Source organism: Pecten maximus, chromosome 8 (assembly GCF_902652985.1).
Source record: "Pecten maximus chromosome 8, xPecMax1.1, whole genome shotgun sequence".
Classification (NCBI taxonomy): domain Eukaryota; kingdom Metazoa; phylum Mollusca; class Bivalvia; order Pectinida; family Pectinidae; genus Pecten; species Pecten maximus.
Window position 1 is genome coordinate 25610250 of NC_047022.1, and position 15491 is coordinate 25625740.

The 15491-nt window shown below is 35.6% G+C and overlaps 1 protein-coding gene across 1 annotated transcript; it reads right to left on the reverse strand.

Annotated features, from left to right (window-relative positions):
* Positions 1–753: 753 nt before the first annotated feature.
* On the reverse strand, positions 754–14505 carry LOC117332969 (endo-1,3(4)-beta-glucanase 1-like). The gene is made up of 8 exons (XM_033892058.1): positions 14265–14505; positions 13322–13523; positions 12815–13009; positions 7832–7989; positions 7016–7333; positions 3130–3234; positions 1205–1445; positions 754–1152 (listed from the first exon to the last, which is right to left on the reverse strand). Exons 1-7 carry the CDS (start codon positions 14415–14417, stop codon positions 1293–1295), a joined length of 1284 nt encoding a protein of 427 aa, XP_033747949.1. The 5' UTR covers positions 14418–14505; the 3' UTR covers positions 754–1152; positions 1205–1292.
* Positions 14506–15491: the final 986 nt, after the last annotated feature.

Here is a 15491-nt window from a genome sequence, read left to right on the forward strand (position 1 = left end):
ACAGCAGTTTTGGTGAGTATTGTCCGTCCGCATATAAACAGTAGTTTTGGTGATTATTGTCCGTCCGTATATAAACAGTAGTTTTGGTGATTGTTGTTGTTAGAGACAAATGAGATATATGTGACCAGTGTCGTTGAGGTATACTATGTCCGTCCGTATATAAACAGTAGTTTTGGTGATTATTGTCCGTCCGTATATAAACAGTAGTTTTGGTGATTATCGTTGGTAGAGACAAATGAGATATCTCTGGCCAGTGTTGTTGTTGAAGTATACTATATCCGTCCGTATATAAACAGTAGTTTTGGTGATTATTGTTGGTAGAGACAAATGAGATATCTGTGACCAGTGTTGTTATTCAGATATACTATGTCCGTCCGTATATAAACAGTAGTTTTGGTGATTATTGTCCGTCCGTATATAAACAGTAGTTTTGGTGATTATTGTCCGTCCGTATATAAACAGTAGTTTTGGTGATTATTGTCCGTCCGTATATAAACAGTAGTTTTGGTGATTATTGTTGTTAGAGACAAATGAGATATCTGTGACCAGTGTTGTTATTCAGATATACTATGTCCGTCCGTATATAAACAGTAGTTGTGGTGATTATTGTCCGTCCGTATATAAACAGTAGTTTTGGTGATTATTGTCCGTCCGTATATAAACAGTAGTTTTGGTGATTATTGTTGGTAGAGACAAATGAGATATCTGTGACCAGTGTCGTTGAGGTATACTATGTCCGTCCGTATATAAACAGTAGTTTTTGTGATTATTGTCCGTCCGTATATAAACAGTAGTTTTGGTGATTATTGTTGGTAGAGACAAATGAGATATCTGTGACCAGTGTCATTGAGGTATACTTTGTCCGTCCGTATATAAACAGTAGTTTTGGTGATTATTGTTGGTAGAGACAAATGAGATATCTCTGGCCAGTGTTGTTGTTGAGGTATACTATGTCCGTCCGTATATAAACAGTAGTTTTGGTGATTATTGTCCGTCCGTATATAAACAGTAGTTTTGGTGATTATTGTCCGTCCGTATATAAACAGTAGTTTTGGTGATTATTGTTGGTAGAGACAAATGAGATATCTGTGACCAGTGTCATTGAGGTATACTTTGTCCGTCCGTATATAAACAGTAGTTTTGGTGATTATTGTTGGTAGAGACAAATGAGATATCTGTGACCAGTGTCATTGAGGTATACTATGTCCGTCCGTATATAAACAGTAGTTTTGGTGATTATTGTTGGTAGAGACAAATGAGATATCTCTGGCCAGTGTTGTTGTTGAGGTATACTATGTACGTCCGTATATAAAGAGTAAGGTACTGGCGGCACCAGTTCCTCCTACTAACTGCCTTGGGCCTTTATTCTTGACAAAGTCGGCAGCCATTTGCATATGTGTATCATCATATGGAGCCATGCCTGCATAACAGAATGCCGCCCAGCCCTGAAAAATAATCCAATATCAAGTTCCATGTTATGATTATTTTTATCAGAAACTGCTTTTTGAACTCCTAATTAATTATCTTTATCATGCTGTGATAACAAAATAGTTACAGACCTAATTGTTGATTTGACAACTACTTAGAAAACACAATAGGCACATGTGAAGTTTCTTATACACCGTACATCAATATTTAGCTTACCTGCAACTTTGGCTACTTGATTTTTAAGGTCAAATGTGGGAACATCTTTGAAAATCACTTCTGACTATGTTTACTAACATGTAGAAAAGACGGACTCTCATATAAAAAAATTATAAACAACATTACAGACTAGAGCTTTGATAAGTTGTGCTAAATAATTCTTAAAAACATCTTCAAAATAAACGACTGGCTCAGAGTTATGATATTTGGCTAATGATAAGCTTGGATGAAGGATTATCAAGTTTGTTCAAATGAACGACCCTTACCCAACTTCAAAACCTCATGGTTGAAGAATGTTTAAACAATAACACGTCATGCTGGAACAAAACACGGTCAAGATTGTTCAAATAAATAACATTGGTCCACTTACAGGTCGCTTACTGGAACTGAGGGGTTTACAGTTTGAGGTTCATTTGAGTGATATATAGCCGTGTTCGATGCTTGTTGATAAGCCTGGTGGTTTCGTTGTCTCCACCCTAGTTCTCTCTTTGAGGATGCGACTTAACCACGATTTGACCTAGATTCGTATAGCGGGCATCGTCAATGAAACATACGATGTTTATCATTCGGAACACCTGGTCATATTCGCATGGAAAGTTTTCAAAGGTCGCCATGTGTTGGTAGATAGAGTTATGGTTTCGTTACTTCCTCGGTATTCTCTGCTGGTGTTGTTACATGTATGGTAATGATAGTCATGATATAAACACACTAATGGGAGGGACACTTATTCCTATGGCGTCGTGGAAAGATCTCACGTTGTAAGGCACGATGAGGACTAACGATTACCTATAAGTGCATGTATGTTTCAACAGAGTTTAGTGCAAACTATTGTTTTTATTTCAACACAATGGATCTACGATATTCCCCTACTAAAACATCGTCTGTTGTCATTGATAAAACTACAAAAAGTTTATAATTTGCAATGAAAAAGCGGTTTATTGAATATCCCGTCTGAAATGTTTATGAGTTGGCAGAAAAGCAATCATCAATATCTCCTTAATTTCTATTATGACATTGAAAACAAAAAGTTAGGTATATTGATGTATTGTTTAAATTCATTTTTTCATATTGAGATTCGTTTCCCTGAAAACTGGACGTATATTTTTCACACGTATATGGTTGATGCTATGACTTTAACTTTTTGACTTTTTATAAAATGTTTCAGTAACACATATAAATATTGTCAGGGAGAAGAAAGTGTCCGATTTCCGTTGGACCACTGTGTATATCAATATGCCGTATTTTGTTTTGTTGGTTGGGAAACAAAAATATCAGGGAAAGTCGTGAACGTGCGACTGCAAAAATATCGTTGCATTATTAGCTTGATAATCGTGGGAAAATCTTAAACACCAATGTTGTAAATTATAGGTTTGGTGGCCATAACAACAGTAACTTTAAAATATTCGACAAATCTAACGGTAATTTAACCAAAAAATAATTCAAAAGGACATTTTTTCTCGCGAAAAATAATAAGAAAAAGCTTACCGAGTCAAGTTTCCCCATATCCCCGGGGTTAGTCAGATTATAATCGGGTGCAGTTTCTGGATGGATGGCTTGAGTACACGAGCTTTTTATATGAGATGCCCAATCCTGTAATATAGACAAAGGCATTGATTATAACACGGCCTCCCTCCCTCTGTTGGAAACGGAAATAAATAAAGCCAAAGCTATAAGCATGTCAAAAATACAAAAAAACAAGAGGCCCATGGGGCCTGTATCGCTCACCAGGTTGGATTTGACCAAATGTCAAAATAATGTTCATGTTCAATTGTTAATACATATACTCTCAAAGGGACTGAAAGACCCTACGGATGATTTTTACAACATAATTGTGTTAAAAGAAAATAAAACTAAGTCCCTTAGGGTGGGGAAAGATCCTTGGGCCTATTTTTACATACGAATTGTGTTTATCCCTTAACGTCCAGCGATGCTATACATAGTTATGGGATGGAGGGTCACAGTAACCATTTATGCAAAATCTGTTCCCTTTTCACCAAATTGGGTTCAAATCCATTCATAACTTATGACTAGTACTGTAGTGATTTAAAGGAATTTCTTCTTTTCCCCCTATTTGGCCCTGCCCCTTTGGCCCCATGGGGTCAGAGTGAATATTTATACAAACTCTTTCCCCCTTCCTGGCCAAATTTGGTTGATTTCCATTTAGAACTTCATGACTAGTAGTGATATAAAGACAAATCTCTATTTACCCTATTTTGCCCCACTCTTCAGGCCCCTTGGGGGTCAGAATCAATATTTATACAAACTCTTTCCCCCTTCCCCCCAGGGTGTTCCTGACCAGATTTGGTTCAAATTCATTCATAACTTTACAACTAGTAGCGATTTAAAGGATTAACCCCTATTTCCCCTATTTGGCCCGCCCCTTGGGCCCCTGGGGGTTCAGAATAAAAATTTATACAAACTTTGTTCCCTTTCTCCCAAGGATATTTCTGACCAAATTTGGTTCAAATTCATTCATAACTTAATGACAAGTAGCGATTTAAAGGATTAACCCCTATTTCCCTTATTTGGCCCCGCACCTCAGGCCCCTGGGGGTTCAGAGTAAAAATTTATACAAACTCTGTTTCCCTTCCCCCAAGGATGTTCCTGAGCAGATTTGGTGAAATCCATTCAATACTTTAGGACTAGTAGCAATTTAAAGAAAATGTTGACGGACGACGGACGCTGCGCCATGGCATAAGCTCACCGGCCCTTCGGGCCAGGTGAGCTAAAAATGTGCATTTTCCTAAGCAGCATTGAGGTTTAATCACGGGAGAAATTTTCTGTTCTTACAAGAGCTTTCAACATATACCTCGTGGACAAATAAGTTAAGAAAAAGTTACAAATTGACTGAACAGCATTGATACCAAATGAATTTTCACACAAAATATCGATACCTGTTTACACGACGATCTCTTGGCTGACTTTGTGAAGGACAGATGGACAACAGGAAACCTGTGATTACTTTATGGCGGGAAGCTTAAATGATTATACTTCTCCATTTCATCTTCAGTCAGTTTTCCTGTCAAACTTTCAAATCTTTACTTATCCTTACTACCCTTTACCCTATTCACCAATTCCTAATGCCTCCATACTTCATATTAACCATTCCTTACCCTTCCTCATTTAGCTACGCTCTATATTTAATGGCCCACTCGATACTGTAAGGCTACCCCACTATACCATTAACTCTCACCGCTGTATCAACACTTATCAGTCATCATTCCTGATCAACTTACACTCTACAGTCAAGTCACCCTCCATGTCTACAGTCTATACTATCACTCCCCATACCTGATATACCTACACCCTACAGTCAAGTCACCCTCCATGTCTACAGTCTACACTATCACTCCCCATACCCGATTTATCTACACCCTACAGTCAAGTCACCCTCCATGTCTACAGTCTATACTATCACTCCCTATACCTGATTTACCTACATCCTACAGTCAAGTCACCCTCCATGTCTACAGTCTATACTATCACCCCCCATACCTGATTTACCTACACCCTACAGTCAAGTCACCCTCCATGTCTACAGTCTATACTATCACTCCCCATACCTGATTTACCTACATCCTACAGTCAAGTCACCCTCCATGTCTACAGTCTATACTATCACTCCCCATACCTGATATACCTACACCCTACAGTCAAGTCACCCTCCATGTCTACAGTCTACACTATCACTCCCCATACCCGATTTATCTACACCCTACAGTCAAGTCACCCTCCATGTCTACAGTCTATACTATCACTCCCTATACCTGATTTACCTACATCCTACAGTCAAGTCACCCTCCATGTCTACAGTCTATACTATCACCCCCCATACCTGATTTACCTACACCCTACAGTCAAGTCACCCTCCATGTCTACAGTCTATACTATCACTCCCCATACCTGATTTACCTACATCCTACAGTCAAGTCACCCTCCATGTCTACAGTCTATACTATCACTCCCCATACCTGATTTACCTACCCTATAGTCAAGTCACCCTCCATGTCTACAGTCTATACTATCACTCCCCATACCTGATTTACCTACCCTATAGTCAAGTCACCCTCCATGTCTACAGTCTATACTATCACTCCCCATACCTGATTTACCTACATCCTACAGTCAAGTCACCCTCCATGTCTACAGTCTATACTATCACTCCCCATACCTGATTTACATACACCCTACAGTCAAGTCACCCTCCATGTCTACAGTCTATACTATCACTCCCCATACCTGATTTACCTACATCCTACAGTCAAGTCACCCTCCATGTCTACAGTCTATACAGTGGCGTAGGGAGGGTGGGGGGGGGGGGGGGGGGGGGGGGGGGGGGGGGGGGGGCAACTGTACTCTTAAGTCAAGCTTATCCTGGATCCACGCCTAGTGATTCATGTTTTACTATAAATAATTAATATAATCCTGATTTGCGAAAATAACTTATTTTGTACTACATAAATTATCATGACGACTTCCTACGCCACTGCTTACTGAACCAAAAATCCTACACAATTAGGCTTGAGTTCGGTAATTATATTTTCAGTAGCTTACGTCATAATAACGACATCTACTATAAAGGCCCTGCGGGGCATGCATAATTCATTAAAACAATGACGGGACCAGCAATGCGTTAAATAACCATATCAAAGACAGATAATGTCCCAAATGTCTATATCGTTGGGCTAATGGGTTTAGATATTTTTTCTTGACACCATCGATTTATTTACACCAGAAAGAGTTTGATTAGCAATGGAGTGGTAACTTTTGCACCCCCCCCCCCCCCCCCCCCCCCCCCCCCCCCCCCCCCCCCCCCCCCCCCCCCCCCGCTTCCTACGCCACTGGTAAGGAGTATAGATAAACAGGAAAACAGCAAACTTCCCGAGTCGTTTTAGAACATCTCTGCAAGGAGAGTAGTCTCACGCATGTGCAGAAGGTTAACATAATTTATACATTTGGTAGTGTTGAAGTTTATACAAGGAAAGTGTAATGGATATTAATAGATTAAATGATGTGCGCGCGGTTTGCAAATTATAACTCCATCTTTGAAATGCAGATATATAAATAAACATTACATAGCAACACAAATGAAGACCCAATATACCTACTCGATCCCAACACACAATGTCCGTTGTGTACGTATTGGTAAATATAGAGATATGATCGATGATGAAGTAATTCCGATGGTACGGAAAAGAAATATCGTCAAATTTCGAAGGAATCCGACCCTTTGTAAACGACCTTCACATCTGACCTGATACGTCTGTATTCATCGCGTCTGTAAAGGGTGTTATCTGTTTGCACATTAGAGGCACGTGTGTTCCAGAAAAAAAAAAAGAAACAAGATGCACAAAAAAGTTTTCAAACTGACCTGATCCATCCAGTACTTTGACGCGGCTGTAATGGGTATTATCTGTATACCAATTAGACATGCATGTCTCATTGGGAATACATTAGGTGCGCACGGCCAGTTCAGGGTGTAAACGTAAAAGTTATCCTCAGCGATCTGTCCTACTGCTCCGTAACCTCTGATGATTGGTGGAAAGTGAGCCTCGTTATGGTTCCGCACATGAAAGTATTCCTTTACGGATTCAATCTCCGTGGCAAGCGTCACCTGACCGGTCTTCTTCAATACGTCGTCATTGTAAGCATCTCCCAAGGCAGCGAGGCCATGATAACAGTTCAATGCCTGGGAACAGTTTAAAGAAACATGATTCAGAAATGGACACGAGAAGCGTATTGCCACTTGTTCGAAATAAATCGTCCTATTCCAGGTCATCCATAACAACTTCCTCCTGTGCACATTACACCCGGAAAAAATCCCGGATATCATACTTAAACGATATTCGTTTTTGCCTTTCAAAGACCTCCGGTACAGAATGAAAATAAATTATTATATTTAACATACATGACACTACTATTAATTTTGTACCCACCCCTGCAGAAGCCTGCCATTATATATACATTAAAACTCGTTCGTCATATCAAGAATATCTCTTTCCTTTAACAAGAACATCCCGTATGAGTAAGTATCATCTCTCAGAGAAATGTCCTCTACTTTGTTTATCTATATCCCAGAAGAAATCCTTACATGCATACTATTTAGAAAGTTTCAATTGTATATGTCTTGAATACTCCGTTTAATATGTCCGACATATCTGTAAAATCCCAATGCAAATAAACCTACTTCCGAGGACGATTCTTCTTGTCTCTGGCCTGGAACCACGCCCGTAGCCCAGGAGAAGCCCATGTACACGTCCTTATGGCGAACAACGGGGAAATATTTGTCCATATAACTCGGGTTACCGACATCTCTAGCAAGGGCATACACACGTTCTTTGTGCTCTGAAATAAGTGTATCTAAATGTTCACACATTTTTTCTTATTACTTAATAAACATAATTTATTTTAAAAGAGAAGAATTTTTATCCTAACATTACTAAAACCGTAGACGCCCTTTTAATTTAAGTACATTCAATATGCTATAGAGAAAGTAACACCAAATGATACTATAAGTTATACAATTCAGTGTATCCATAGCGGTGTTGTCTCCATGGAATCTGGTACAATGGAAGCAGCTATCAAGTATGTTCAAATATGGAGTGAAATGCCTAGAGTGATATTATGCCAGTAGTACTATGCTTGCATGAAGGGAGATCAAGTTTGTTTTAATGAGCGACAATTTCAGGTTCACAGAAATAAAATCTTATATGTGTCAAAAATGCTTATTTCTGGAATAACCAACAGGGCCTTACAGGACGTTACGTGTTTATCCAATATATTCTGATTAACAAAGGGGAATAGTGTCCATAAGTGAATTGCTAATTCGTCAATTTGAATAAATAGATTAAATTGAAATAAATAAAAAAACAAAATAATATTATCGTCATCAAAGATTCCATGTAATGGATGTTATAATTATTATAATATCATTCGTCACCAAAGATCCGTTTAAAATGAGTGTGATGTTGAAAAAGGATTCTGGGTTTTGATAAAGCGATACATGTCCCCTACCGGCCCCACTTAAAATAGCAACGGTGACCCGAAAACCGTGAAACCTAAACTTGTTCGAGAAGATACGGTCCTGTATCTTGTGTGATATATAGTTTTATTGCATTTTTGCCAGTGCAATATAGAAATTTATCAAACTAATAAAACTTATATTTTCACTGCAGCGTTCAGCAGTGAAAATATAAGTTTTCCGTTTTTGACCAATCATGCAGAGTGGACCTTTGTATTCACCTCGTTAAAACTTACCGATTTTTTCAAACGAAGCGGAGATAAATTTGTTATTTTGCTGTATTTCTGAAATTTTCAGACTAGTTTTTGACAAATGCAGATTATCCTATAACAGCAGAAAACGCTTTGTGTTGATCAGTCCTTTCAAAACGTCGCCGTCAAGTTGACGTGGAGTAACGTCACAAAGAGATGACTGATTCCCGCACTTTTTGACAATATTAATTTTTCGATGTTTTTAATTTTGTTTTTAAGTTAATGAGATGCAATAAAAAGAAAATTGAATGGTTTCCCGTTAAATATAACATACATTGTGTATATTCCACTCGTATGAGAGACTATTTCGATATTGATATTCTGTCATACTCGTGAAATATAATATATATGTTATATTAAACGGAAAACCATTTAATATCCCCTATTTATCAAAATCCCAAACGGAATGAAGCCGCTAGAGTGATGACAATCTTTGTCGTTAGGTGCAATGATTCTATATAGAATAATATGATCGTCATCAAACATCCCTTTCAAATGAATATAACATAGAATGATATTATCGTCATCAAATACCAATTTAAAGGAATGGTCGATGTGAGTGGGCGAGCAATGACGATATCTCGTATTATGTAACTTTAATCTTTTCTTGACTCATCATGATCGACTTTGTTGCCTTTACATGGTACTGTTCATGGATACCACAAGGCCGACGACAACACATTCATCCTTATTCGGAAAATGGATATTTCTTCGTTCTCTATGTGATTAGCGGTCACCATAGTCCAGCGAGTAGTCGCCATGTCTCGCTAAGATATATATATACAATGTATATATACAATGTATATATATATATAGAATCAAGTTGAAATGTCCATGTAACGGTAAATAATAATAAAATAAAAAGCCAAACACAGATCTGCTGACAGCAGTGCTGTGGAGACAGCATATCTGTGTTTGGCGTTTTATTTTATTATATATGTATATATGTGTGTACACGTCTTCCTCTGATTCATCTATAGTCGTTTGTCTACTGATCATTTTACAATATGAATCAATCCATCCAGACAGTATTTACACTATTAACTCTATAACCGACCCAAGTGTAGTTAATGAAGTGTTCAGCCAACTCCTGATCAATGACCTTTTCAAGGACACCCTCATGTCGAAACTGGGTATCACAGTTCTCGGTAACCACATATACTTGATGATAGCGAACAATATTCCAGAAGGAATTGTCTTAAGTTCAGAAGAATTCCTGAAGAAAATAATGAAAGTACTGGCTCTTTAATTATCAATGTTTGTAGCACGTAACTCGGTGTCATGATAACTGAAAGCATATAAGTCGCTCCCATATAGGGTGGGGCATAAATACGACGAGTACCCATTGGGCGTTATTGTCCGGTTTATATCATTCAAAGTGCGTGCTTCAGTTTACGAGTCATCAAAGGAACCATTTAATGAATTTTACCTATAACTATATTATCACCATAAAACACCCATTATGATATTTAACCTAGAATTATATTATCACCATAAACATCCCATTAATATGAATTTTACCTAGAACTATATTATCACCATAAAACATCCCATTAATATGATATTTCCCTAGAATTATAATATCACCATAAAACATCCCATTAATATTAATTTTACCTAGAATTATATTATCGCCATAAACATCCCATTAATATGAATTTTACCTAGAACTATATTATCACCATAAAACATCTCATTAATATGAATTTTAACTAGAACTATATTATCACCATAAAACATCCCATTAAGATGAATTTTACCTAGAACTATATTATCACCATAAAACATCTCATTAATATGAATTTTCACTAGAACTATATTATCACCATAAAACATCCCATTAATATTAATTTTACCTAGAATTATATTATCACCATAAACAGCCCATTAATATGAATTTTAACTAGAACTATATTATCACCATAAAACATCCCATTAAGATGAATTTTACCTAGAACTATATTATCACCATAAAACATCTCATTAATATGAATTTTCACTAGAACTATATTATCACCATAAAACATCCCATTAATATTAATTTTACCTAGAATTATATTATCACCATAAACAGCCCATTAATATGAATTTTAACTAGAACTATATTATCACCATAAAACATCCCATTAATATGAATTTTACCTAGAACTATATTATCACCATAAAACATCTCATTAATATGAATTTTCACTAGAACTATAATATCACCATAAAACATCTCATTAATATGAATTTTACCTAGAACTATATTATCACCATAAAACATCCCATTAATATGAATTTTACCTAGAACTATATTATCACCATAAAACATCTCATTAATATGAATTTTCACTAGAACTATAATATCACCATAAAACATCCCATTAATATGAATTTTAACTAGAACTATATTATCACCATAAAACATCTCATTAATATGAATTTTACCTAGAACTATATTATCACCATAAAACATCCCATTAATATGAATTTTCACTAGAACTATATTATCACCATAAACAGCCCATTAATATGAATTTTAACTAGAACTATATTATCACCATAAAACATCCCATTAATATGAATTTTACCTAGAACTATATTATCACCATAAAACATCTCATTAATATGAATTTTCACTAGAACTATAATATCACCATAAAACATCTCATTAATATGAATTTTACCTAGAACTATATTATCACCATAAAACATCCCATTAATATGAATTTTACCTAGAACTATATTATCACCATAAAACATCTCATTAATATGAATTTTCACTAGAACTATAATATCACCATAAAACATCCCATTAATATGAATTTTAACTAGAACTATATTATCACCATAAAACATCTCATTAATATGAATTTTACCTAGAGCTATATTATCACCATAAAACATCCCATTAATATGAATTTTCACTAGAACTATATTATCACCATAAAACATCCCATTAATATGAATTTTCACTATAACTATATTATCACCATAAAACATCCCATTAATATGAATTTTACCTAGAACTATATTATCACCATAAAACATCCCATTAATATGAATTTTACCTAGAACTATATTATCACCATAAAACATCTCATTAATATGAATTTTAACTAGAACTATATTATCACCATAAAACATCCCATTAATATGAATTTTACCTAGAACTATATTATCACCATAAAACATCTCATTAATATGAATTTTCACTAGAACTATAATATCACCATAAAACATCCCATTAATATGAATTTTACCTAGAACTATACTATAACCATAAAACATCCCATTAATATTAATTTTACCTAGAAATATATTATCACCATAAACAGCCCATTAATATGAATTTTACCTAGAACTATATTATCACCATAAAACATCCCATTAATATGAATTTTACCTAGAACTATATTATCACCATAAAACATCCCATTAATATGAATTTTCACTAGAACTATAATATCACCATAAAACATCCCATTAATATGAATTTTAACTAGAACTATAATATCACCATAAAACATCCCAGTAATATGATATTTTAACTAGAACTATATTATCACCATAAAACATCCCATTAATATGACTTTTAACTAGAACTATATTATCACCATAAAATATTCCCATTAATATGAATTTTACCTAGAACTATATTATCACCATAAAACATCCCATTAATATGATTTTTTTCTGTTTTACCCATATTGAACCAATCAGAAGTGACATGTTTATCAATATGTACTTCTCTAACGCGATTCTACACTCCTTATATTACATTAGCGTCAAAACGGCGCGTTGTCTTTAATTGATAACAACGGATGTATCTTTCCAGGGGATCCGCGCACATTGTACGTATCAATATTTCCTGATATGGTCAGTATCATACAGAGATGAGGACAGTCTTACTCACGCTGGCCCCAGTCCTGGTGGTGTTTGACGTAGTAGGCGATGGCGTACAGAAGGTACCCTAGGTGAAAGTGGTGGTCGTTGTAATAAGGGAAACCAAAGTCATATCCATAGCCAACATCAGCGTTATTAGTGGCTCGGAGGAACAGGCCGCCCCACACAGTGTCATAGTGGAACTTCCACATGTCTGCCAGGGTATCTGGTGTTAATATGGACCAATAATGTATTTAGTAATACATCACACAATGAAAAAGTCATAAGAAACATATAAATATTATAATCATCAGGTATATACCAATGAAACGTCACAAATAACATATAAATATCATCATCATCAGGTACAAAATATATACCACATAATCAGATGTCACCGGGAACGTCCACCGCTCTGAGAGAAAATCTCTAAACAATAGTAACACTTCACAGTGAAATATTATCACAGGGAAACTTTTAAATTAATTCAATTGTTTTGATTAATGTACGGGATGACTAGCTCAATATATATAAATACCTTGGACACGAAGCCACTTTTCTAGACAATTCTTGATTTGTGTGTCTATATCCTCGTAGTGGTCAGTACCGAATGCTCGTGATATGCTTGCCAACCTTGCTGACATAGCAATTGCTTTTCCCAGGCCATAACTATCCCATTGGCTACAGATCGTGTCAATATTGTGCTCAGAAGCATCGCGTGCAATAGCTGTCAGCATTTCCTTAAAAGGAAACAAAAGATAAATACAAATATCTTCATTTGGGATCAGATCACGTATCCGCCATTCTATTTTAAGTAACAATATGTAAATAGATAAAGACATACATGTATTAATTCAAACTCATACAAACGAAGTAGAACTTCATGACGCGTTATGACGCGTTTATTATCCGATCTTTACCAATCATTGTGAACTATTCCATCAATTAACTTGTGTACAGTATTTACTATCGCTGTACACTCAATAAAAAGTTATGGAGATTTCCGTTTTTGTGATACAACGGATAAATTAATTCAACAGGAGACTACATTAGTAGTACGATATATTTAGGAACGTCCTGATAGTTATAAGAAAATATACATATATATATAACTCATCTTTTTTACACGAACAGTCATTGCATATATTCATAAATGTATAACTTGTTCCCTGATTGCTTACAAACCTGTTACTTAAACAACACTGACCAATGTTTCATACCTGACGATGGCGTTCTTTAATCAAAATCATTTTTCGAGCATGTTTATTGTGTAATTCAATATTTTCAAATAACTAACAAATATCAGTAATATGGCTTTTTGTTTTAAACATGTCGATATAGGAAGTCACCATGATTGTAAACGTAAGAATATGTGTGAATATTGTGGTTATACAGATGATTGTCGGTAACTACGTTGTATGTTGCCATCATGGTTATTAAGATATATATGTAATCTCGCTGATAAGAAACATATTACTTACACTAAGTTGTTTGTTATTTTGCTTGATTTTAGTGACAGAAGCTTCGTCAGGTTCCATGGACGCACGCGGAAGGTTCATCTCGAGAAGCCATTCTGTCCCCTCGTAACCTTTGAACCCGTAAACCGTATCCTTGATGTTGCTACTTTGTGCCATTTGAAGAACCTAAAATAGATAACAAAGACCTGTAAAGAGGCATTCATTCGTTCGGACATCAGAAACTTGCAAAATTTCTATTGATAAAATCTATGCCCGAATGAGGATGATATAAGATTTTGTGCCTACTGGTAATGTACAATAAAATGACGTTTCGTACACAAATACCGCCTGTCTTTGCGGTAATTAGCGATACTTCGGGTCGAATTGAGAATTTTGAGGATTTAATACTTGAAGCACTTTGGTTATCTTGAGTAAAACTGCCGTATTAATGTAAAGATAATAACTTTTACTCTTTTCATTAAGTTTCCTTTAGGCGACCTACACTTTATTTTAACGAATATATTCATTACATGATTTCTTATATAACATACTGCATTGATGACGATCAGCTATACAGTAGGGAACTGGAGATCAAGGTCACTACGTCCTCGTCATATGCACTAGTAACCTTGTCAATGAACACAGCTTGTAAGCTACATTGTATATATGAGCGTTAATATTTCCAATTCCCTATCGTTAATTATATATTTTTGTGTGTGTAACATAGTGTCATACATATCCTGTGTTTTTCTCAATGACGAAGTGTCCGTGATGTATGTCGACTGCTGAAAGTGTAGGTTGATGAAGACAGCGGGACAAGTTTTTATTTCCGATATCATCGAGAAGTATTATAATATTGTTGCAACCACGATATCTGTTTGGGAATGTTGTAACCTGCATATCTCATCGGAGTACATAATTACAAGTGCACAAAAGTTGAGTTTGGACAAGAGAACAGTTAATGAATACGGATCCTGGTCTTATCTTTTGCCCTTTTCATCAATTCTAAATAAGGTTAACTTTATTCTTAACAATTATGCACTTTTTAATCAGAAATCATAGTTTTATAAACTAAAGAATACTTTGACTTAAGGGTCATCTATATAGCAGAATAATGTTGAATTTCAAACACGAATAAATAGCTTAAAAATTGCACAAAAATAGTCATGTAATATACCAAAATGTTTGTTTGGACATGTAGTGTCTTAAAATCACAAATAATTTGATGTATATGCTAACAATTTCTTCTAG

Excerpts from the sequence above, each read along its gene's own strand:
- LOC117332969 (XM_033892058.1), bottom strand. The coding sequence starts at position 14,417 with ATGGCACAAAGTAGCAACATCAAGGATACGGTTTACGGGTTCAAAGGT. Across the intron at positions 13,010-13,321 it reads AAAGTGGCTTCGTGTCCAAG|ATACCCTGGCAGACATGTGG; the intron begins GTATTTATATAT and ends TATTAACACCAG. Across the intron at positions 1,446-3,129 it reads ATATGGGGAAACTTGACTCG|GGCTGGGCGGCATTCTGTTA; the intron begins GTAAGCTTTTTC and ends ATTATTTTTCAG.